Source organism: Bubalus bubalis, chromosome 24 (genome assembly GCF_019923935.1).
Source record: "Bubalus bubalis isolate 160015118507 breed Murrah chromosome 24, NDDB_SH_1, whole genome shotgun sequence".
Lineage (NCBI taxonomy): Eukaryota > Metazoa > Chordata > Mammalia > Artiodactyla > Bovidae > Bubalus > Bubalus bubalis.
The window spans coordinates 39,883,235-39,907,835 of NC_059180.1; the positions used below are offsets into that span (position 1 = coordinate 39,883,235).

At 53.0% G+C, this 24,601-nt stretch overlaps 2 protein-coding genes across 19 annotated transcripts; one reads left to right on the forward strand and one right to left on the reverse strand.

Annotated features, from left to right (window-relative positions):
• Positions 1 to 476: 476 nt before the first annotated feature.
• On the forward strand, positions 477 to 19,907 carry SRRM2 (serine/arginine repetitive matrix 2). Of its 18 annotated transcripts, none has more exons than XM_044935849.2 (15): positions 477 to 590; positions 4,975 to 5,246; positions 6,154 to 6,261; positions 6,450 to 6,614; positions 6,780 to 6,857; positions 7,271 to 7,333; positions 7,425 to 7,457; positions 7,675 to 7,725; positions 7,872 to 7,964; positions 8,627 to 8,819; positions 10,117 to 16,796; positions 17,545 to 17,829; positions 18,894 to 19,007; positions 19,143 to 19,253; positions 19,345 to 19,907. In XM_044935849.2, exons 2-15 carry the CDS (start codon positions 5,005 to 5,007, stop codon positions 19,352 to 19,354), a joined length of 8,226 nt encoding a protein of 2,741 aa, XP_044791784.2. In that variant the 5' UTR covers positions 477 to 590; positions 4,975 to 5,004; the 3' UTR covers positions 19,355 to 19,907. The 18 variants fall into 18 exon arrangements, with proteins under 18 accessions (XP_044791784.2, XP_025131116.3, XP_044791785.2 ...); XM_025275331.3 differs by lacking the exon at positions 477 to 590 and adding an exon at positions 1,613 to 1,826; XM_044935850.2 differs by lacking the exon at positions 477 to 590 and adding an exon at positions 1,613 to 1,826 and having other exon boundaries at positions 19,146 to 19,253.
• A 226-nt stretch (positions 19,908 to 20,133) lies between these two features.
• On the reverse strand, positions 20,134 to 24,275 carry ELOB (elongin B). Its single transcript, XM_025275333.3, has 4 exons — positions 24,125 to 24,275; positions 23,856 to 23,990; positions 22,548 to 22,653; positions 20,134 to 20,291 (listed from the first exon to the last, which is right to left on the reverse strand). Exons 1-4 carry the CDS (start codon positions 24,125 to 24,127, stop codon positions 20,179 to 20,181), a joined length of 357 nt encoding a protein of 118 aa, XP_025131118.1. The 5' UTR covers positions 24,128 to 24,275; the 3' UTR covers positions 20,134 to 20,178.
• Between the last annotated feature and the right edge of the window lie 326 nt (positions 24,276 to 24,601).

The window sequence follows — 24,601 nt, forward strand, 5'->3', positions numbered from 1 at the left end:
TAATTTCATAGGCTAATGAGTGGGAGGATTCTTCCAACTAATTTGGGCAAGGGGCAGAGATTTCCAGGAATTGGACCACTGCCCAGTTTTTGGTCTTTGATGGGTGGCTTTGAACTGTCATGGGTCCTCTCCGTGGGTCATCTAGCTCACTGGTATGTTAAAATGAGTGTATACTGAGGATCACATTCTAGTCAAAGTTGACTTGTCTGCCATCTTGAACCCATTTAATTCTAATCAGTGTTTATCTCGGGTCCTCAGGATATATCATTTTTTGAAAGATTGTGCCCCACCTCCTACCCTCCTATCTCCTGGGAAGAATATCATTGGGAATTTGGTTACAGGAAAGGGTCTTACTGAAGGTAGTGGGTTTTAAGAAACTATCACCTTCACCCTCACCTGAGAAATATCAGCTTAAGCTCAGAAAGGACAGGCTTTTCCACTTTCCCATAAATCACTCCAAAGATGCGTCCAACTCCGGTAAACACTTGCCAGGAGTTCAAGAAGCTAAGATTATATCAGCCCCGGCACCTTTAGGCCAAAAGCTACAGCTCCTACACCAAGCGGTAGGTTGCCCCGCTCCAGCATATGAGGTGAGTTTATCTTTCCACGATTACAAAGAAAACCTAGTAACATCAGATACAAAGTCAAAGGGACCACAGTTCATTAAGTGGCTGCTGGTATAGGCTGCCCCCACCCCCACCCCAAACAGATAACCCAGACGACTGGCCTGCCTGAAAAACTCAGCTTCTCCCAACTCTGCTCTGAGGGAGACTGTCTGGTCCTCAGGCTCAAGCAAAACGGACTTAAAAACATTAACCTAAGACATTCTGCAGAGGGCTGACAAACTTGGGGCGGGGTGTGTGTGGGGGTGTTGTAACGTTTTTACCCTGCCACGTATGTAACACGCCTCATGTTCTGCAGGAGAAAATTGCACCTCTGTCTGGCCCCCTTACTCGTAGTCATAAAAAAAATCATTCCTCAGGGGCAGCCAGCCCGGTTCAGCGGATGGAAGCTGCGAACACCACGGTCTGCCGGCTCAGCTCTTGGCTCAAGCCCTGGGCCTGTAGCTGGGCTCTGGGATTACCGGGGTGTCCGCCGCCCGGGGTCTGGGGAGCGGGTACTCCTGGGTCCGGAATGATGGGTGCAGCATGGCCCCCGGGCTCACGCAGGGAGGCGTGCGGTCACTTGGAGTTAGCGGTGTTATTGGCCTCGGGCCCATTGCCTCCTAACATGGGGAGACAAAATGGCGGCCTCGTGGTGGGGGCGGGGGAGAGCGAAGCTACCTACGGGTTCCACGCCACGCTAGAACTACAACTCCCAGGATGCTCTGGGCCGAAGGCGGGATCGATCGAGGGCTAGCGTCCCTAGGCCCTGTGTCCTGCTCCCCGTCGGAAACCCCCTGGAATGCGCTGCTTGCTCCGGGCCGCTCCCCAGACCCTCCTCGCAACTGGCTGACGGGACTCGTAGTTCATCGACAACAGAGTTGAATCTCCTTCGGGACTCAAGGAACTACACATCCCGTGCTGATTCCGCGCCTGCGCACAAGGCCGCGGAGCGTACTACCGTTCCCGGCGGGCCTTGCGACGCGCGCGGTTGCGTGCTGACGCGTTTAGTTGGTCGTGCTGACGTGCAACGCGGCCCAGGCGGGGTGCGAGTGGCGCAGTCGGAGCCCGCTGCGGCCCCTGAGGAAGCGAGGAGGCGGCGGTGTCGGTTGAGTCGGGCGGACAGGCGAGGCAGGGCCGCGGCTCCAGGCCCCGAAGGACTCAGGAGCTCGATCTGCGGCAGCACCTCTCCCCCTCGGAGGCGGCGGGCGGAGGCGGCGGCGGGTGAGAGGGTTAGGGAGCGAGCGAGCCGGGTGGGGGAGGGGCGGCAGCCCCGGCGCCAGGCCAAAGCGCGCGGAGAACGGCCCAGGCCGCCGCGCGCACGCGCGCTCGCCGTCCCTAGCTCGCGCGGACGTCCCTGCTCGCCTGCCTCCCCTCCCCCTCTCCCGCGGTTCTTGTCGCGCGCGGGCTTTTATTCCCCCTCCCCCATGGCAACGGCGCGCGCCGCCGAGTGCACTTGGGCTCGCGCGCGTTCTCGGCGAGGAGTGGGTAGCGCGCGACTCGGGCTTCTCGTCTCCCGGACGCGTGCGGCGACGAGGCCCTGTTGCAGCTGTCCTTGCCGACATCTTGTTTGCGGGGAGGGGGCTGCGGCGGCGGGGGCCGGCTGTCGGCTCCTTTGCCCCGCGTCTCGCCGGCGTCCGGCCCGTCCGGCCCTCCCCGGGGCTTGGGTCTGGCCCTGAGCCTCCCAGACTACCGGGCGCCGCGCAGCCCCCTCCCCCATCCCTCAAGGCCGAAAATAGGTCTTGGCGGCTCAGGCTGTGCAAAGAACGTCTTGAACTAGATGTCTCCTAGATTTAGGCATTTTGGATTCGTTACTGTCTGCCGTGAAGTATTAAGAAGCGAAGCGTTCAAAACGTTTTTTTTTTTTTTTTGTTATTTTTAATTAAGTATTCAGTTTAGGTATGTTAAGGCAGACCACGTGCTCTTTTCTTTTTTTTTTTGCACCTTTTCATGATCTCCTCCAAAGTTGTGTTGAAGCTGGAGAGACGGCTGCCAGCCCTTTCTTGAGAAAGCGCAGGGTTTTGTTATAATTTGACTAAAAACTCTTCCAGACCTTGGTTTTCACGCAAACGCTTATGTAAGATAGCTTTTGGGTCAAAAATTTTAAAAGTTGTGTTGTCTTTCCTTTTGAGTGTGTTGAATCTAGGCCTCTTTTACTGAACTAGTACTTAAGCTTTTTGGGTTCCATAGTCCCTAGTCAGCTACTATGGTGCCCCAGTGCTGAACTTGATGGGCTTACGTATTACTTAGTTTCATTTTCCTCACCCTCCGCTCCCTTTTTGGTGCGTTTCTTTCATTGACTGTCATAATACTTAATTTTAAGACTCCTTTTGTCTTGTTAGTTTAACATGTGATAATTCTCCAACAGAAAAAACTGCTTTTTATCTTCTTTTGCAGCTTGCTTTTACTATCTGCCTTTAGCTTGGGTGACTTTTGCATGCCTATAGTCCGTGGATCCCAGTTTTAAGTATCTCCATTTAGGTTTTGGTGATTTGTGTATATGTATTATTGATACACTCCTCTTGTCCATCTGTCCTTTTTGAGCATTGTCTTGGATGCCATGGTATTCCTGTTTTTTGTTTGTTTTCTTTGCTGGGTCATTCTCTAAAAGTAGTCTGTTGTGATTGAATACCCTTTGCTTAGCAGCTGCTGGTTATCCTTTTCCAGGGAGTGGGAGGATTATTGTGTGAGGTGGTATGGAAGTGTGGGTGAATGGTTAAACTGAAGAATTAATTGCAGGTCAGAAGCTTTCTGCAAGGGAAGCAGAAACTAGGTAGGGTATAGAGAGCCAGAGAAAATCTAGCTTAAGAGTAAGGAGAAATTTTGAGAAAGTAAAGGCGAAGGTTGGAAGATTTCTTGTAGTATGAAGAAATTTTTCATTTCACACAATTTCGTTTGCCTTTCCTAGATTTAGCATCATCCTTTCCCCCAATATGGTTATTTTTTTATTTTGTTTTCAGATCTCTAGAGTCTGCAACTGGGATTGGGTAGGGACCCAGCCTTAGAGTTGGGGGTTAAGGGGTACCAAACTGTTCTAGAGTTGAGCTGTCTTCTTTTTATTCAACATCTACCTATAAAGGGAGAGGTTAGTACATTTTTCCAGGTGTTTGTATAATGTTTCTTCCAGAGTATTTTAAATGAAACTTTCCTTTTTATCCAGTTCTGTGTTCTTTTCCTTCTGCCTTCACTAATATCTCCACTTTGTTCCTTGGGTTCTTTTCCTGGGGTCCTTTTCACTCACGCATTTCCCTTGTGAAACTATCTTGGACAGGAGGAGTTGGAGAAGAAAGAGAGTACATAGAGCAGGAGAAAGGAATAGAGTCTGTAGTCAAGAAACCTAATCAGGAAAAAACTAGCATTTGAGGGTTTCTTCAGAGTCATGTGGGGCTGGATGAGAAAAAGTAGGAAGTAAGATAATGAGGGGACTGTTAAAGAAAGTCAGCAGTTTGACTTTAATGAAGAAGAGGGAGAAAGAGTGGGGTTTTTGTGACTTAAGTGTGGGGAAAGGATGTAGAGAAGGTATGGGGAACAGTGGGACTAGAGGCCCCTTTGATACACATAGAGTGTTGAGTTGAAAACGCAGTCTTGTAACAGGAGCTAGGGAGACTTGGGTGAGCCACAAACCACGTGAGAAATCCTATTGGGAAGGAAATTGAGGAAATAACATATCAGTCAGGATAGTTGATTAGACATGCCCCTTACCTGAGAGATGAAGTATATGAGGATTACGTATCTAGGCTTCATGTGTTTCTGCAGTGCGTGCTGGCCTTTTAGGTTAGGCCTCCTTTTGGATATCTAGGGGTTCTTGAGTCAATTTGTATTCATAATTTCTGACTACGTTCAGGGTAGCTAGCCTGAAATGCTTAGGTTAGTTCTTGAAAGACTCTAGACTTGACTGCAGGCCATTGTGTGCCACAGATCTCTTTCTCTCTCTCTCTGTTTTTATTTTTTGTTGGTGTTTGTTGTGCCCTGTTTGGAGGCCTCAGTCAGTTGCCAAGGGTTAGGAATCAGAATAGTTGGTAAAGATATCACTTGTGCATATTGGGTTCAAAGGAGAATAAAGGGATAGTGTGGAGAAATTTGGGAGAAATTGGATCTTTGGGGTGGGTAAGGAAAAGCTAGGTACAAACAGAAGTGGCTTTTGCACATCGAGGGTAAAGACTGTAAGAGCTGGTCTTGATTTGGTGGAAAGAAAGTGAGGGAAGGATGAAGGAAGGGTTTGTTTAGGAGACCAGGAGGATTATGCAGCCAAAGGAGGTTTAGTGTGGAGAGACCTGTTGAAGTAGGTTTGAAGAAGAGCAGGGATTTGGGTGGTGGTGAGTGGCTAGTTTGGGGCCAGGGGCCTGACCCGTGTCTCCCCGCTCCCCCTCAGGAGCGGTGGTGCCCCCCCGGGCACGGGGCCATGTACAACGGGATCGGGCTGCCGACGCCCCGGGGCAGCGGCACCAACGGCTACGTCCAGCGCAACCTGTCCCTGGTGCGGGGCCGCCGGGGTGAGCGGCCTGACTACAAGGGAGAGGAGGAACTGCGGCGCCTGGAGGCTGCCCTGGTGAAGCGGCCTAATCCTGACATCCTGGACCACGAGCGCAAGCGGCGCGTGGAGCTGCGATGCCTCGAGCTGGAGGAGATGATGGAGGAGCAGGGGTAGGGAGGTCTGGGGGAGAGCCACGCACCCAGCGAGTGCAGAGCCGGGGAGTTAGGTGGGCTGTAGGGAGCGTTGGGCAAGTTGAAAGAGGCCTGGAGAGAAGTGAGTTGTAGGAGGGGAGGCGGTAAAGAAGATAGCGAATTGAAAGGAGTTGAGGGGCAGTTCAAAGTGGAACCTGTGTCTGGAACATAAAAGGGAGCCTGAGAGAGTCTGAATTATTTAGATGAAGGCACAGGGGGAATGAGAGGGGCCATTGAGAAATACATGCTTTAAGGGAGAGGTGGGGAAGCAGACCAGGCAAGACACAAGAGCTTGGTAAGCTGATATGTGTTGTCATTGGTAGAGAAAAGGAAGGTGAATGGATGTAAGGCCTTGGAGAGTAGCAAAGGAAAGAAAACAGGAAATTGGAATAACATCTGGATAAAGGGGATCATGAGTTGGGTACGGAAGTGAGATTTGTGGAAAAGGAGCACGTTCAGGCAGAAAACCTTTTAGAGCAGTGGTTTTCAAACTTCAGCAGTGGCGTCCCCCCTGTTTTTTTGTTTTTGTTTTTGTTTTTTTTTAACAATGCATGTTACTTTGGAATCCCATGAAATGAAAGACCTGTTCATGTTGATTGAAGTTGGGGAGGAACACTTGGAACTCTGCCTGCTTAACTTTCCTCTTTTGGCCCCGGAGTGTAGCATGTTTAAAATCCACTGTTCTAGAGGGTGTAGTCAGTGGAGGGAAGAAAGATTACAGGAAAAGAGCAGAATTTGATAGGAGGGCCCTTTGGGTGACAGTGAGTGAAACATTTTATGTGTGCATGGAAAGGGAAGGGGTCCTGCTGGGAATGAGGGAATTGTAAACCCGGGTCTGGGGAGAGTGTCTGGTCAGGCTCTAACCCTGAAGGCTTTTGTTCTTCAGGTACGAGGAACAGCAAATTCAGGAAAAAGTGGCGACCTTTCGACTCATGTTGCTGGAGAAGGATGTGAACCCTGGGGGGAAGGAGGAGAACCCAGGGCAGAGGCCAGCGTGAGTGTTTCCCTCTCCATTTTCTCTGGATTCTCTTCTGCTTTTGCTGTTCTCTCTCCTTACTGTGGACTTTCTCCTTGCTCTCGTCTGCCTTTTCTCATGGCTGTTTGGTCCATGCCTGCAGTTGTGTGAATGTGACTGCATTTTGTTGTCTGTCTCCTTTAGACCTTTGACCTTTTCTTCTCTAGGGTAACTGAGACTCACCAGTTGGCAGAATTGAATGAGAAGAAGAATGAGCGACTCCGAGCTGCCTTTGGCATCAGTGATTCCTATGTGGATGGCAGCTCTTTTGATCCCCAGCGTCGTGCTCGAGAAGCTAAACAACCAGCTCCTGAGCCTCCCAAACCTTACAGGTACATGAGATTAGTGTCAGTTTCTCTTCCTAATTCTAAGTGCGTTGCTCCATTTTTTGTGTGTGGATTATTTCTTCTCATATTCTTAAGATTTTGTTCTGAAGTTGAAATGTCTCAGAAAATTCATCTTAGCACCCATCTTTGCTTCTTTTCGTCTTCACTCAGTCTTGTCCGGGAGTCTAGCAGTTCTCGCTCACCAACGCCAAAGCAAAAGAAGAAGAAAAAGAAGAAAGATCGAGGACGGTAAGTTAGTTGGGAAGTTATTTTAGTAGCCAGAGGACCGCACCTGTCAGGCTTTTTCTCTTTGGAAATAGAGGATTTTTATTTCTAGGAAGCAGGAGGGAGTTGTCAGGAAAGTCAGGGAAGAGGAGTTACCATTCAGGTCTCAGCTGAGAGCAAAAATATGTGTGCTGCTTCAGTGGGGAAGGGTTGATTGTGTAGCTGTACAAAATTGATCAGAATTTTGGTACTGTGTTCTGTTTTGAGGTTTGTTGTTATAGGTACTTATGCTGCTTAGAGAGTAAAGTTCTGGGTGTAGGTCTGGCACATAGGTGCTGTTGGAGTTGTTCTGTGCAGCCTTCTGAGGATGGATCGTAAGTAGGGTGGGCCAGGGAAGGAGGCAAGCTGAATGACCCTGTTTCTGAACCCATGTTTAGCAGGTCAGAGAGCAGCTCTCCTCGACGAGAGAGGAAGAAGAGTTCTAAGAAGAAGCAGCACAGGTATGAAGTGGGCGTACATGGAGTGATGGGAGAAGCTTGGTGAGTTCAGGCATAGATAATGGTTTATGTTTTATTTATTTTTTATCCGCAGGTCAGAATCTGAATCCAAGAAAAGGAAGCATAGGTAAGAGCTCTTTGTGGCATAGGGAGGACAGGGCACATGAAGTGGTGAGCCATTGCTACCTGATGGCTTTGTTTGCTCTTTTTTTTTTTCCTTAAAGCTCAGTTCCTTGATTCCCTGCTGTTGATTCTCCTGAATAACAGTTCTTCCCTTTCTACTTTTGGTTGTTTTTTTCTTTAAAAATGATTTTTATTTCAAATAATCTTGCCTTATTTCCCAGGTCTCCTACTCCAAAGAGCAAACGTAAATCTAAGGACAAGAAGCGGAAGCGGTGAGTAAATTAGAGGGAAATTTGCTTAATGGGTAGATGAGTGCCACTTGGGGATAGGGCAGTCCAGTAGAAGGTTGAAGGATGGATAAAGGGAACCTTGTAGACCTTTGACAGTACCCTGAGCTGTGATATTGGTCTTTCTGCAGATCTCGAAGTACAACTCCAGCCCCCAAGAGCCGACGGGCCCACCGTTCAACTTCTGCTGACTCTGCTTCTTCTTCAGATACTTCCCGCAGTCGGTAAGGGGTGGTCCAGGAGGAAGGGAGGGAGAGGGACTCGTGGGTTAATCAATTTAATATTTATTGAGCGCCCACGGTGTGCTAGGCGCTGCACAGACCATTCGGAAGACACGGTCCCTGCCCTCTAGGAGCTGACAGGCTAAAGCAACAGGATGGACAGACATATACATTTCCCCTTCTCTTTTTTTTGTTTTTTGTTTTTGTTTATTTTATTTATTTTGTTATTTTTTGTTTTGTTCTGATATATATGGACTGCCAGAATAGGGGGGGGGGTGGTTTGTTCGTGGTGTCTGGGGGAGGAAGGAATCCTTACCCTGGCTTCCTTAATCGGGGAAGGCTTCCTGAAGGAGGTGGGCTCAGAGGTGAGTGGTGAATGAAGCGGGTAGGGAATGGACTGGGTGGAGGGTTCTGGGAGGTTTGGGGGAGGTAAATATGAAGGGGTAGAGGGAGAATATTTTTTGGGGATTGATGTTGAGAAGAGAAGGAGCAAAATGAACTGGACCTGAATTTCAATATGAGTAATTTGAATCTTGTGAGTGAGAGAAGGTTTTTTGGAGAAGGGTTATAGTCAGGAAAGGTAGATGGGAGCTGGGGAGGGGGTTTTCTGTTCTCTCCTGAACTGATTTTCTTTCTCTTTTCCCGTCCTCAATTACCTCTCGCAGGTCTCGAAGTGCTGCAGCTAAAACCCATACAACTGCCTTGACTGGAAGAAGTCCTTCGCCTGCTTTGGGGCGTCGAGGGGAGGGAGATGTACCGCCCAGGGAACCAGGTACTACCAGCATAGGGCAGCCTAGTAGTCCGGAGCCTTCTACAAAGCAGCCTAGCAGTCCCTGTGAAGACAAAGACAAGAAGGAGGTATGTTCCTGAATTAATGGATGTTCTTGGGGTTGCAAGGCTGTGGATTCAGGATAGCTGTTCAAAGTTAAGGAAAAAGTAAGATCACGTTTTGTTTTCTGATTTGTCTCTTGGTATTCATAAAGTTCTCTTTTGCATCTGCAAATCATTTAGAATTGTGACTTTCAAACTTCACTAGGTATTAATAAATAGGTTTTACCTTACTGTTGTGTTTGTAAATGTAAGATAAAACGCACAACAAAAAATTTTCTTTACACTTATTAGCCATTTACTATTCAGTGTCTCTAGTATTTATTTCATTAAATGCTGGTTGTGGCTTACTAAAATTTCTCAGTCCGCTGAGTTGCTGCTTGCAGTCTGAAAACTACTTTTGGAAATATTTTTTCCATACCTTTTCTTTTATACTTGCTGCTGCTGCTAAGTCTCTTCAGTCGTGTCCGACTCTGTGCGACCCCATAGGCGGCAGCCCACCAGGCTCCGCCGTCCCTGGGATTCTCCAGGCAAGAACACTAGCGTGGGTTGCCATTTCCTTTTCCAGTGCATGAAAGTGAAAAGTGAAAGTGAAGTCGCTCAGTGAAGCGGCCCCATGGACTGCAGCCTACCAGGCTTCTCTGTCCATGGAATTTTCCAGGCAAGAGTACTGGAGTGGGTTGCCATTGCCTTCTCTGTTTATACTTGCTATTCTAATTCAGACCCTAATCATGTTTTCTTATTTCTATCATCACAATATATTTTTAATTGCTCTTTGATAAAGTTGTAGCTCCTGTTATTTTTCATGTTCTCCAGAGTTGCTTTTCCAAACTGCAAGTTCGATCGCCTCAGAAACATAATTTACTTCCTATTTCTCTTGGCTTATGTTTTAAGGTTTTTATAACTTGGTCTCTTTTTCTGTGTTTTCCTATACTTTATCCTAGTTTTTGTTATTCACGTGCCATGTTCTCAAACAGTTTTTTTTCCCTTTAATGTTATTTTTAAAGGGTAAAGTCAGTCACTTTGGGAAATTGCTTTATCTTTACATTTAAAAATACTCTTCTGCATTCAGCATGTTATAGTGGTTGTTGTGAACTAATAGTACATAGATTGCATTGTTTTTTTCTAGAGTAGATGACTCTTGAGATTATTATAGACTCTGTTTTCATGTTTTTAACTGTATTTTGTACTGTGTGATTATTGAATGAATGTGACTGCCTGTGGTGAGGAAAAGGTGTTTCATTGGAAGGGGTGTTGGGACCTTACAGATGATAGGAAGTTTTGGTGCTTACATTATCCCTACCCCTACTCTCTTTTCCACTCTTAGAAATCTGCAGTTCGACCTAGTCCTTCTCCGGAAAGGAGCAACACAGGGCCAGAACCACCGGCTCCCGCTCTGCTCCTTGCTGAGCAACATGGCGGCTCCCCACAACCCCTTGCAACAACCCCCTTAAGTCAGGAGCCAGTGAACCCCCCTTCTGAGGCTTCTCCAGCCCAGGGTCATTCACCACCTAAGTCTCCTGAGAAACCTCCCCAATCTTCTTCAGAGAGCTGCCCACCATCCCCTCAACCTACCAAAGTTTCTCGGCATGCCAGCTCTTCCCCTGAAAGCCCTAAACTGGCACCAGCTCCTGGGTCCCGCCGAGAGAGTTCTTCTCCTGCATCCAAGAGTCGCTCTCATGGCCGAGCAAAACGGGCTAAGTCACATTCTCATACTCCTTCCCGTAGGGTGGGGAGGTCCCGTAGTCCTACCACCAATAAGAGGGGGCGGTCTCGGTCTCGAACCCCTACCAAGAGAGGTCATTCTCGGTCCCGGTCACCTCAGTGGCGTAGATCGCGTTCTGCACAGAGGTGGGGACGATCTAGAAGCCCCCAGCGACGTGGCCGCTCTAGGTCTGCTCAGCGACCAGGCTGGTCCAGGAGCAGAAATGCACAGAGAAGAGGCAGGTCTAGATCAGCAAGACGAGGCAGATCACACTCTAGATCCCCTGCAACTAGGGGCAGATCTCGTTCTAGAACACCTGCCCGGAGAGGCAGGTCTCGGTCTAGAACACCTGCCAGGCGGAGGTCACGATCTAGAACACCTGCCAGGCGGAGGTCACGATCTAGAACACCCGCCCGGAGAGGCAGGTCTCGGTCTAGAACACCTGCTAGGCGCAGATCTAGGACCCGATCACCTGTACGACGGAGGTCTCGTAGTAGATCACCAGCCAGGAGAAGTGGCAGGTCACGTTCCAGAACCCCAGCCAGGCGTGGGCGCTCACGCTCTAGAACACCAGCAAGACGAAGCGGCCGGTCACGCTCTAGAACGCCAGCTAGACGAAGTGGCCGGTCACGCTCTAGAACCCCAAACAGGAGAGGGAGATCACAGTCTAGGACACCAGCAAGACGGGGAAGATCCCGTAGTAGAAGCCTAGTTAGACGGGGAAGATCTCACTCTAGAACACCACAAAGAAGGGGCAGGTCTGGCTCATCATCAGAGCGGAAGAACAAATCCCGCACATCACAGAGAAGGAGCAGGTCCAACTCAAGTCCAGAAATGAAGAAATCGCGGCTTGCTTCTAGGAGGAGCAGGTCTCTCTCTTCACCAAGGTCCAAAGCAAAATCCCATTTGTCTGTGAGGCGAAGCCTTTCAGAGTCCTCTCCGTGCCCTAAACAAAAGTCTCAGACACCACCAAGGCGCAGTCGCTCTGGATCATCCCAACGCAAAGCTAAATCCAGAACGCCACTGAGACGAAGTCGCTCTGGTTCTTCTCCGCCTGGTAATCAGAAATCTAAAACACCATCAAGGCAAAGTCATTCCAGTTCTTCTCCTCAACCTAAAATGAAGTCTGGAACGCCACCAAGGCAAGGGTCCGTAACAAGTCCCCAGATAAATGAAGAGTCTGCAACGCCACAGAGACGGAGCCGTTCTGAATCATCACCTGACCCTGAGGTGAAGTCTAGGACCCCTTCGAGACATAGCTGTTCTGGGTCTTCTCCTTCTAGGGTGAAATCTGGCACACCTCCAAGACGGAGCCGATCTGGGTCGTCATCTCCACGACCCAAAGTGAAGGCAGTAACATCACCAGTCCAAAGCCATTCTGGCTTCTCTTCTCCAAGTCCTAGTAGGATGACATCTAAAACACCTCCAAGGCAAAGCAGATCAGTGTCTCCATGCTCTAAGACAGAATCTAGGTTGTTGCAAAGACACAGCCATTCTAGATCTTCTTCTCCAGATACCAAAGTGAAACCTGGAACACCACCAAGACAAAGTCACTCAGGGTCTACTTCGCCGTGCCCCAAAGCAAAGCCCCAAACTCCACCAGGGTATAATCTTGGATCAAAGTCCCCATGTTCCCAAGAGAAGTCTAAAGATTCTCTAGCACAGAGTTGCTCTGAATCCTTCTCTCTCTGTCCAGGAGTCAAGTCTAGCACACCACCCTCATATCTGCAACAGAAAGGACAATCTCCAACTTCACCAGACTCCAGATCTGGTACTTCAAGCCCAGAAATGAGACCAAGTCATTCTGAATCTCCATATCTGCAGAGCAAATCTCAAACACCTCCTAAGGGCAGCTGCTCTAGGTCCTCATCTCCAGTCGCTGAGCTGGCACCCAGATCTCCAACAAGAGGTGAATTGTCAGCAAGTCCTAGACTGAAATCTGAAGTATCTCCAGAACAGAGCAGGTCCCAGTCCGACTCGTTCTCATATCCTGCCATAGACTCTAAATCTCTTCTGGGGCAGAGCAGATTAGAGCCTTTTGAATCAAAAGAAAAAACTGGCTTACTCCTGCAGGAGGATGTTAGTGTATCACCTCCAAGACTAAGAGACAAATTGAGTCCTCCTCCAGTGCAGAATAGGCCTGAGTCCTCACCAATACTCAGAGATACCCCTAGAACTCCATCAAGGGAAAGAGGTGGTGGTGGTAGGTCATCTCCAGATACAAAAGACCAAAGTTCTACATTAGCTAAGTCAAGCCAAGATGAAGAATTAATGGAGGTAGTAGAGAAATCTGAAGAATCATCAAACCAAGTTCTGCCACATTTGTCTCCAGAACGTAAAGAAACTGCTGGAAGTAATGTTGAATCATCTCCAGAGATAGAAAGGCCTGCTGTACCTTTGACTCTTGACCAAAGCCAGTTGCAGACTGCTTCGGAAGAAGTCCCTGCAATGGCCTCAGCTTGGAGCGGGCCACACTTTTCTCCAGAACATAAAGAACTGTCAAACTCTCCTCCCAGGGAGAATAGCTTTGGATCACCTTTAGAATTTAGAAACTCAGGAGGCCCTGTTGCAGAAAGGAATACTGGATTTTCTCCTGAGGGTAAAGATTTGAATGGACCTTTTCCTAATCAGCTAGAGACAGATCCATCTCTAGATGTGAAAGAACAATCAACAAGGTCCTCCAGACACAGCAGCTCTGAGTTATCCCCAGATGTGGTGGAAAAAGCAGGAATGTCTTCAAACCAGAGTGTGTCTTCGCCAGTACTTGATGCTATACCCAGAACACCTTCAAGGGAAAGAAGTAGTTCTGCATCTTCTCCTGAACTGAAAGATGGCTTACCCAGAACTCCCTCAAGGAGAAGCAGGTCTGGGTCTTCCCCAGGACTTAGAGATGGATCTGGGACTCCTTCCAGGCACAGCCTATCTGGGTCGTCTCCCGGAATGAAAGATATACCTAGAACACCATCCAGGGGGAGAAGTGAATGTGATTCCTCTCCAGAACCAAAAGCTTTGCCTCAGACTCCTAGGCCAAGGAGTCGTTCTCCATCTTCGCCGGAGCTCAACAATAAGTGTCTTACCCCCCAGAGAGAGAGAAGTGGGTCAGAGTCATCAGTTGAACAGAAGACTGTGGCTAGGACACCTCTTGGGCAGAGACGTCGGTCTGGATCTTCTCAGGAACTCGATGGGAAACCCAGTGCATCCCCTCAGGAGAGAAGTGAGTCAGACTCTTCTCCAGATTCTAAAGCTAAGACACGAATGCCACTCAGGCAGAGGAGTCACTCTGGATCCTCTCCTGAGGTGGACAGCAAATCCCGGCCTTCTCCTCGGCGTAGCAGGTCTGGCTCATCCCCTGAGGTTAAAGAGAAGCCAAGAGCAGCACCCAGGGCACAGAGTGGTTCTGATTCCTCTCCTGAACCCAAGGCTCCTGCTCCTCGAGTCCTTCCAAGACGAAGCAGATCAGGTTCATCAAGCAAAGGCAGAGGCCCTTCTCCCGAAGGAAGCAGCAGTTCAGAGTCCTCTCCAGAACACCCTCCCAAATCCAGAACTGCTAGAAGAAGCTCTCGGTCATCACCAGAGCCCAAGACTAAGTCTCGTACTCCGCCGCGGCGTCGCAGCTCCCGGTCATCTCCTGAGCTGACTAGGAAGGCCCGGCTCTCCCGTAGGAGCCGTTCTGCGTCATCCTCACCAGAGACCCGCTCTAGAACTCCCCCAAGACGCCGAAGAAGTCCCTCAGTGTCTTCCCCAGAGCCGGCTGAAAAGTCGAGATCCTCACGCCGGCGGCGTTCAGCATCCTCTCCACGCACTAAGACAACTTCACGGAGAGGCCGTTCTCCTTCACCAAAGCCTCGTGGGCTCCAGAGGTCCCGTTCCCGCTCGAGGAGGGAGAAAACCAGGGCCACCCGACGTCGGGATAGGTCTGGATCTTCTCAGTCAACCTCTCGGAGAAGACAGCGGAGCCGGTCGAGGTCTCGGGTTACTCGCCGTCGGAGGGGAGGCTCTGGTTACCATTCAAGATCTCCTGCTCGGCAGGAGAGTTCCAGAACCTCCTCTCGACGTCGCAGAGGTCGCTCTCGGACACCCCCAACCAGTCGGAAGCGTTCCCGCTCACGCACATCACCAGCACCGTGGAAACGCTCCAGGTCTCGGGCTTCTCCAGCTACCCACCGGCGATCCAGGTCCAGAACACCCCTGGTTAGCCGAAGGAGGTCCAGGTCTCGAACCTCACCAGTCAGTCGGAGACGATCCAGGTCCCGGACATCAGTGACTAGACGAAGATCCCGATCAAGAGCTTCGCCCGTGAGTCGAAGGCGATCTAGGTCCAGAACACCACCAGTAACCCGCCGACGTTCAAGGTCCAGAACACCGACCCGCCGGCGTTCCCGTTCTAGAACGCCACCAGTGACTCGAAGAAGGTCCAGATCTAGGACTCCACCAGTAACCAGAAGGCGATCTCGAAGCCGAACCTCCCCTATCACTCGCAGAAGATCGAGATCCAGAACATCCCCAGTCACCCGAAGGAGATCACGATCTCGCACTTCTCCAGTAACTCGAAGGAGGTCTCGCTCGCGAACCTCTCCAGTGACACGCCGCCGATCGAGGTCCCGAACTCCTCCAGCTATTCGGCGCCGCTCCAGGTCTCGAACCCCATTGCTGCCACGCAAGCGCTCTCGAAGTCGCTCGCCACTTGCTATTCGCCGCCGTTCCCGATCCCGTACTCCACGAACAACTCGGGGCAAACGGTCCTTAACAAGATCTCCTCCGGCCATCCGCAGGCGTTCTGCCTCGGGAAGCAGTTCCGATCGATCACGTTCTGCTACTCCTCCAGCAACAAGAAACCATTCTGGTTCTCGGACACCTCCTGTAGCTCTCAATAGCTCCAGAATGGGCTGCTTCAGCCGTCCTAGCATGTCACCAACTCCTCTTGACCGCTGTAGGTCACCCGGAGTGCTTGAGCCCCTCGGCAGCTCCAGAACACCCATGTCTGTCCTGCAGCAAGCTGGTGGTTCCATGATGGATGGTCCAGGTCCCCGAATTCCTGATCACCCGAGAGCATCTGTACCTGAAAACCATGCTCAGTCAAGAATTGCACTTGCCCTGACGGCCATCAGCCTTGGCACTGCTCGGCCGCCTCCGTCCATGTCTGCGGCTGGCCTTGCTGCGAGAATGTCCCAGGTTCCAGCTCCAGTGCCTCTCATGAGTCTCCGAACGGCCCCTGCGGCCAGTCTTGCCAGCAGGATCCCTGCAGCCTCTGCAGCAGCCATGAACCTGGCCAGCGCCAGGACACCTGCCCTCCCCTCAGCAGTCAACTTGGCTGACTCCAGAACACCAGCTGCAGCAGCAGCCATGAACTTGGCCAGCCCCAGAACAGCGGTGGCACCTTCGGCCGTGAACCTCGCTGACCCTCGTACTCCCACAGCCCCAGCTGTGAACCTAGCAGGAGCCAGAACCCCTGCTGCTTTGGCAGCTCTGAGTCTCACGGGTTCTGGTACAGCTCCAACTGCTGCAAACTATCCGTCCAGCTCCAGAGCACCCCAGGCTCCAGCCCCTGCAAACCTGGTGGGTCCTAGGTCTGCACATGCCACAGCACCTGTGAATATCGCCAGCTCAAGAACCCCTCCAGCCTTGGCCCCTGCAAACCTCACTAGTGCTAGAATGGCTCCAGCCTTGTCTGGTGCAAACCTCACCAGCCCCAGGGTGCCCCTCTCTGCCTATGAGCGTGTTAGTGGGAGAACCTCACCACCACTCCTTGACCGAGCCAGGTCCAGAACCCCACCAGGGGGCCCAGGCTCCAGAACCCCGCCATCTGCCCCAAGCCAGTCTAGAGTGACCTCTGAGAGGGCTCCGTCTCCTGCTTCTAGAATGGTCCAGGCTCCCTCACAGTCTGCTCTTCCTCCAGCTCAGGATCGGCCTAGGTCCCCTGTGCCATCTGCTTTTTCTGACCAATCTCGATCTTTGCTTGCCCAGACCACCCCTGTAGCAGGGTCTCAGTCCCTTTCCTCTGGGACGGTGGCAAAGACCACGTCCTCTGCTGGTGACCACAATGGCATGCTCTCTGGCCCTGTCCCTGGGGTGTCCCACCCAGAGGGTGGGGAACCACCCGCCTGTGCGGGGGCCCAGCAGCCTTCCACACTGGCTGCCCTGCAGCCAGCCAAGGAGCGGCGGAGTTCCTCGTCCTCCTCGTCCTCCAGCTCCTCCTCGTCCTCCTCGTCGTCCTCCTCGTCCTCGTCCTCCTCCTCTGGCTCCAGCTCTAGTGACTCGGAGGGCTCGAGCCTTCCCGCGCAACCTGAGGTAGCACTGAAGAGGTGAGGGGACTTGTAGAACTCTTGTACGGGGAAGGCTTCGGGGATGGTTGGTGGGAGTGGGGAGGGAGAAGCCCTATCCAGAGGTTCTTTGCTCTTTGAGAGGAGGTATGGGACCCTGACCCTTAAGATGGGGGTAGAAGAGAATGCTGGGGTGGGGGTTAAAGGGGGGAGGGACGGGACAGGTAAAAGTCTCCGAAGGTTAATTCTCTAGAGGATAATGATAAGTTTTCCGTCTCTACAGAGGACAGAACTAGAGGAAATGGACTTAATTTTACAGCAGGAGGGATGGCAGTTAGACCTCAAGAGGAACTCCCTGGGCTGGAAGGATCTTCAGAGGTCATCCTATCCCTCTCCCTGCCTCCAGGCAGGACGGCCCCTCCCCCAGCCAACCCGCACACACAGTGGCCTCCCCAAGCTGCGGCTCTCCTCTCCGAGGACGGAGACCACCCAGCTCGGCTTCCACACCTGAGCCCAGGGGCCTTATTCCTCCTTCAGGGACATTCTTGAGGTTTAACCTTGATCCCTTTTGCTGCGGGCCCCAGCCTGTTGCTTGTGTTAGCAGAGGTTGGGTCGGCTGGGGCCACGCTCTCCAGAGAATGCGCTCACAGGCTCCCGGCTCAGCTCGCAGCTCAGAGAGCTCCCAGGGCCTTCCTCAGCACCCCTCCCCCACTGCCGTTCCTCCAGGCCAAGGAAGGTAGGGTTGGGGCTGGGGCAGCTCGTCTCCACGTGACACCCTCTTCTTCCACAGAGTCCCCAGCCCTGCCCCAGCCCCCAAGGAGGCTGTTCGAGAGGGCCGTCCTCAGGAGCCAGCCCCGGCCAAGCGGAAGAGGCGTTCTAGCAGCTCCAGTTCCAGCTCCTCCTCCTCCTCTTCATCATCATCCTCCTCTTCCTCCTCCTCTTCTTCCTCCTCCTCCTCCTCCTCATCCTCCTCCTCCTCCTCCTCTACTTCTTCCTCCCCCTCCCCTGCTAAGCCTGGCCCTCAGGCCTTGCCCAAACCTGCAAGCCCCAAGAAGCCACCCCCTGGCGAGCGGAGGTAAGTGCTGCCTTGCTGGACACAAGGGTGGGGTGTGACCCTGGGTGTGTCTGCCTGTACAGGAGGAGTTGGGCTCTCCTCTCCCTGCCTGCTCCTCTTGTGCCCTGTGCTGGCGGAGGGCTGCGCCATCCAAGCGGGTGCGTGAGCCAGAACTGGGGAGTCCTAGGTTCCTTCCTCTCCCTGCCCGTGACATACAGCCTGGTCCCAGGTCCCAGGGATTCTAGCTTTTAAGTCAGCCTGTTACTGTTACCAGGGCTCTGGTCTGGCCACCGTCATCTTCTCCCGACTCTGTCCACAGCCTCTTCCCTGTCTCCCTGCCTCCACGCCATTCTCTTCCACACGTAGCCAGAGGGATCTTTCTAAAACCGCACATCTGGTTACTCCCTTCACTCCACAAATCCTTCCGGGACGCCCTGTGGCCTGCAGGATAAAGCCCCACCTCTGCGGGAATGGCGTGTGAGGCTCTTCACCAACTGGCCTTGCCTGCCCTGTGTTCTCCTCTCCTGCCCGCCCCCACACATGCCCTGTGCTCCAGCCACACTCAACAGCGCCTTGCAGTCTAAGGAGAACCCCATGCCTTTGGACATGCTGTTCCTCCTGCCTGGAATTCCCTTGTCCGCCTGGTGAACTCCTCGTTCTGCAAGACTCCGCTCAAACAGCACCTTCGAGAAGACTGCCCTGCCCCTTCCCTGCCCTGCCCTTGTCTTCCCTCCCCTGGGTCCCCAGACCCCGTGTACATCCTGTGTACAACTGTGGGGCTGCTTCCCACACATGGGGCCCAGCGAGCCTCCCTTGGCCTCCCTTCACCAGACTGAGCCCCTCCAAGGGCAGGGACTGTCTTTATCTTTGCGTCCCCCGCTGCACCCTGTGCCCCGCCTGTTGGGGGACTCGGTGGATGGTGTGCGGGCGGATGGGTGAGTGAGCGGATGAAGGTGGGTCTGAGGTTGGCCCTGTGTGGTATGAGGTTTGGCGGTCAGGACCTGGGGTGGGGTGGGGGTGGTCCTGAGTGTTGGCTGCTGGGTTTGGAAGAGTGTGGCACTATGGCGACCTGCTCTGATCCCCAGGTCCCGCAGCCCCCGGAAGCCAATAGACTCCCTCCGGGATTCCCGGTCCCTCAGCTATTCGCCCGCTGAGCGCCGCCGCCCCTCACCCCAGCCCTCGCCGCGGGACCAGCAGAGGTACAGTTGCCACTGTGCTCTCCTGCCGGTAGCCCAGTCTAGCAGCTGATTTCTGCAGAATGAAGTTTTAAGGCTCCAGGGTACCAGATGTTGGTGATGTGCTGTGTGTGGTCTCATGACGCTTCTCCATTGCAGCAGCAGCGAGCGGGGTTCCCGGAGAAGCCAGCGTGGGGACAGCCGCTCCCCAGGTCACAAGCGCAGGAAGGAGACGCCCAGCCCCCGCCCCGTGCGGCACCGCTCCTCAAGGTGAGTCCTTGTCACACTCCAGGGCTGGGCACACTGCTGACCGCCGCGGGGCTGCTTGGGCCTCTGCATTGATGATTCTCCTCTGTTTCAGGTCTCCGTGAATCCTTTCAGGGGAATTCCATCCTGCCCCAAGTCCTGGAGCTGCGGGGCATGCCCTTCTTTTTTCCCAACAGAGCTGGGGGAAGGGGTCCTTGTCTGCCTTCCCCCCCAACCCTGGCAGCATCCCATTGGGGAGGGCTCCCTTATTTCCCTCCCTCCTTTTTTTCTTTGTTCTGTGAAATGTTAATCTCTGTGAGTTTTTCCTGGTTCACATGTTCTGGGGGGTTTGGGGTGGGTTGGGAATGAGAATGGGATTTGTGGGAGAGGAGGATATGGTTTGGGACTCCCAGGTTTTGACTCAGAAAGGACTTCGGAGGCACTGCCCCCCTTGAACCCCGAGTTCCTGGGGGGATGATGGTTTGGAACTTGCAGACCTGTGTGAGTTACACCCAGAAGGAAGGGGAGTTGAAATCAGTTGGCTCCTCCTGGCCTCCCAGTGAGGTTGTGGCCCCTCCCCCCAACTTTTCTTCACGTTTCTTAAAGGCATTTTGGTTTTTTAAAATCTGTACAGCAAGAGCAACTTTTTCTGTCAAATAAAAATGAGAAATGCAGGAATTGGGTCTACAAACTTTATTGGTGGTGGGAGGGCTAGGAGAGGAGCTGCCTTTGCTTTCTGGCTGTGTCCCCTGCCCCCGAGGGGGGGCTGCCCTGAAGAAATAAAGTGGGATACCTTTTTGTCCCCGGGCTGAGAAGGCTGGGCTGGAGGCTGAGGGTGGGCCACACACCAGGGAGGGGCACGCCTGAGTCAGGAGAGGGTGTGCAGAAAGAGGCAGCAACCAGGTGGACACCCAAATCTTTTATTGAGGGGACAGTTGGGGGAGGCCTCTCACTGCACAGCCTGTTCATTGGCACTGCTTCCTGAGTCCTGTGGCTTCATCACATCCGGCAGCTCAGGTGGGCTAGAGAAGGGCTCGATGCGCAGGGCCTCGAATGCCTCATCTGGGGGAGAGGAAAGGGGGCCTCGCTGGAGTTGAGGTGGCCTCCGCTGTGGGGGGCCCTCTTCCTTACTCTGTCTCCCTGAGTAAGCCTCCGGGCTTATCTGCACCCACCTACAATCTCCCCCATTCCCTTCACACTTCGCATCATGATATTATATTGCTCCACATGTTCCCACATCAAACTTTTTCTTGCCTTGCCCTCTGCCACTTAGAATGGCTGCTGCCTCCAGGCACCCAAGGGCATTCAGATACCACCTCTTCCCTCTTCAGAGAAACCTTCCCCAGGCACCCTATATAGTCCCTCTATGTTCCCAAAGCCCAGGACACATAACCACCGAATGGGAATGCTCTGTTTCTCGTGACCACTGCTCGATTAGGAACAGCAGGTCCCAGGAAGCTTTCCCTGTCTTGTTCTTGCTGTGACCTCAGCACAGAGCAAATGAACTGCATTTTTTCTTCTGCATGAAAAACCTCTCCACCTGGCTCAGGATCTCAACCAATTAGGCTCCCTGGCTAATCGGCTGAAACTGGCCTCTAGTGGAGACATGACCTACTAGGAGCTTAGGAGCTGGAGATGCTAAACATCCTGCAATGTGGAAGACAACCTCCCCCAGAATCATCCAGCCCCAATGTCAACACTGCTAAAGACACCTGGCCCAGCTTAATAACCAGTTCATCTTCCAAGACACAAATCTGAGTCTTATCACCTCTCCCCATTCTCTGGAAATGGTCTGAAAGGTGCCATTTAACACCTGACACTTATCACACCTCCCTATCTAAGCAGCCACTTGGGTGGGGTGGGGAGACGTGTCTCTCTACACAGGGAGACAACCTGCCCCGCCCCACCCCACCCCCAACCCCAGAAGCGCACTTTTGTGAGTAGAATCAGCCTGTCTTCAGTCCACACCACAGCCCTCATCAAAACGGCTATTCCATACCTGAGGTGCTGCCACCCAAGGTGCAGTCACAACATACGCCACAACTGGGGGTCATGGGGAAAACCAACCACCTTACTGCACTGGGACAGTGTCCACCCGCAAAATGGCTGAGGTGCTGCCGGTCCATAGAGTGCCTTTGTTCAAGTCAGGGCAACAGATACCTTCTCTTGGGTACATGCAGATACTTGCAGCCTGGCCTAGCTTAGGAAGAACACATGGACTACCTGCCTCAGGGAACACCTTTAGAGAGCACCGCACCTGCCTGCCCATTTCTGAGACTCAGGAGAACACACATAAAGGCCCCTAGAACTGCCTTTTCCTGAGCACTCATGGGGCCTGGGTGCATGAGGGCTCACCCGCTCACTGTGAGGCTGGTCCCGGCATCATACTCCTTTTTGGAGACCACCCCAGTCTGGGAGGCGCCGGGCATGATGTAGCTGTCCAAGGACACAGCTGCTGTGGCTTCACTTGCTTTGTCCTCAGAACAGGATATTTGTGAGGCTCAAGTTAACTGAGGCTATATGCTCCCTCCTGAGCCCTCGCTAAGATTTCTTACAAGCTACAAAAAGAAACTTGTAACTTCATCCAAATTCACCAGCCCCTGGGTCTACAGCTGTGAAAAGATCCTATAACTTCTGTTTAAATTTTCAGAGATAAGGGATAAAATTTAAATCTTGAGAAAAAGAGATACACTGGAGCAACATAAACAATCCCCACCACTCAGGTATCTAAGCTTTGGTCAGGGTGGTACGTGGTTGAGGAGCGTACCGGCTCTGAGGGCAAGAAAGGGCAGAATCCAATCTAACCTCTGCAGGCTCAGCTCACTCATCCTTAAAATGATCCTAATAAAAGTCTGCCCAGTACAGAGATGCACCATGGAGACAGCAGGTGGCATGGCACCCAGCTCAAACAAGGTCCCAGCAGCCTGTATCTGGACTGGGGGGTCCCCACATGACTGCCAGCAAGCCTGGGCATCCAAAGCTCCCAAATGGGAATGGCAGTGCTTACTCCTCAGGGCTAGCCAGAGGACTGGATCGGACAATGGAAATAAAATGCAGACTGCAGGGCCAGGCCCTCAGTCCTCTGTAAATGTAAGCCAGTACTGTGACTAAGGATCTTGGAATCTTCCAAGAAATGGGCTTCAATTTCCACAAGCATCTCACATGCTTCACACTGCTTGTAGTGGAGAAGCAAGCACAACATCTATTGCTTGTATTTGGTGTACGGGGAGACAGGGTTTAAGAGGCCTGGAGGAACAGCTGCAGGCTCCGTGAACACCCCTTTCACTGGCCATTTCCACACTGTCACTGCCCCCTCACCTGCCCTGAAGGCTAGCCCCACAGTGGCGGGGGCCTGAGGCCGTGCTGTCTGGCTGGTGAAGCCACACTCGCCCAACGTCTTGCCGTCATCCAGAAGCTGGTCGTCCTGAGGAGAGAGGAAGGCAGGGTCTCAGGAGAGGCCCCAGGAGAGGCAAGTCACAAAGACTTCTCTGGTCAATACCTACATTCCAAGTCAGAAGAGGGAAGAGAGACAGCCCCAAGTAGGGCCCAGAACCACCCCAGAGTATCTAAGTTTCCAGGGCTACACCCAAGACTTTCCATATCAGAATCTCCCAGGATAGGGCTCTGGAATCACTCTAAGGTGAATGCAATTCCAAGTGCCAGTGAACCAATCTGGCCACAGGTAGATCTGGTTGCACCCCAGCTCTACCACCTTGGATTAACAGGTTCCTCTTTTTGATGTGAAGTTTTCTTATCTGTAAAATAGAAGTTATTGGAATTCCCAACTCATAGGGCAGCCAAGAGGCTTCAATGAGCAAAGGCTACACAGTGGAACGAACTCAAGCAGCAGGAAGGGTCTTTATCACAGAAATCCCAGTAGATAAGGGAAAAAAGCCTTTACAGACAAAGGGAGTGGAGCAAAAGATCAGTTTCCAGGCAGAAGCAGATCAATGCACTTAGGTGAGCGACCTCTTGCTGCCAGACTTGAAAGAGGGACCGACACTCTGGATTGCCCCAAAACGCCAAACCCCAAGCCATCCTTGCTGAATAATTGCGATTGGTTTGTAAGGGGAAAGGGGGTAGGGCGCGGGGCTTTTAGAACATCACCAGTAAGCCGGGGAGTAATAAACAGTTGAGGGAAGAAGTGGTGGGACCTGACTCATCTCAACACCCTCCGTTTCTTTACGTTTCTTTACATTAAGGAGTGTCTGGGCCGAGGGGCGAGTGATAGGCTTTCAGAGGATTAAGAGCATCGCGGCTGGAATCCTGACTGCCAACGACCTTGGGTTGGTCAAAAGGCCACCTCCGAGCCTCAGTTTTCTTCACGGCCGAGCTAGGAAGTCAAGAGCCAGAACGTCGCAGGGGGACCGCTGTAGGAATGAGATGAGACTCCGGCCCTCGGCGCTCAGCACAGGGTCTGGCGCGAGCCGCTCACGCCCTCCTGATCGAGAACCCCGGTGCAGCGAGCGCTATCGGGGCTTCACCTCCCCGAGTTCGAGCAACGGCCCCACGCGGGGGAGTTCCGGCCCGCGGCGGCCGGTCGCCGATGTTTACATCAACGACGCTGCCGCCGTGCGCCCACGGGCGCCTGCAGCCCCCAAGCGCCCGGAACCTACGGGACCGCACCTTGTACAGCCGCTGCTCATCCGGCGGCCGCTTGAGGATACCCTCGACGATGCGCTTCAGCTCGAACACGGTGCTCGACTCCTTGGCGTCCGTGAAGATGGTGGTCTTGTGGCGCCGGATCATGAGGAACACGTCCTGGAGGCGGCGGGCCGGCGTGAGCGCGGAGCCGGGCCCACCCCCCTCCCCCGCGCGGCCCCGCGGCCCCGCGCCCCCGGCCCCGGCCCCGACCCCGGCCCCGGCCCGGCGCCCCTCCCCCCGCGCCCGCTCACCATCGCGGCGGCTGCCTCTCCCCCTCGACGCGCCGGCGCGGCCGCGCTCCGCCCCGTTCCCGGCAGCCCGCGCGCCGGCCCCAGCGTGCCCCGCGCCCGAGGGCCCCGCCCCGTGCCGCCATTTTAAGTAATCCGCCAAGGGGGAGCTCCGACCGAGCGTCTGGCCGCCATCTTGGCACCGTGGCGCGGGCGGGGCCGGTTGGCGGAGTGACGGAGGCGGTGGGAGTCGGGTGGGGACCGAGCGCGGGAGGGACTCTGGGCGGTGGAGCCATCTTGGTTGTGGCAAAGGCGAGGTCCCCGTGTTGATGCAGTTAGGCGGATGCCTGGGCGCAGGTCCATCCTTCTTGCAGGGAATACAGGGCTGAAGTTCCCAAGTGTAGGGTTCCTCACGCGCCAAGGAGAGTGTATGAATGATATGTCTTGGTCATCGCGGCGCCAAGACAGTCACAACACAGAGAGACCTGGGCTGCCATAGAC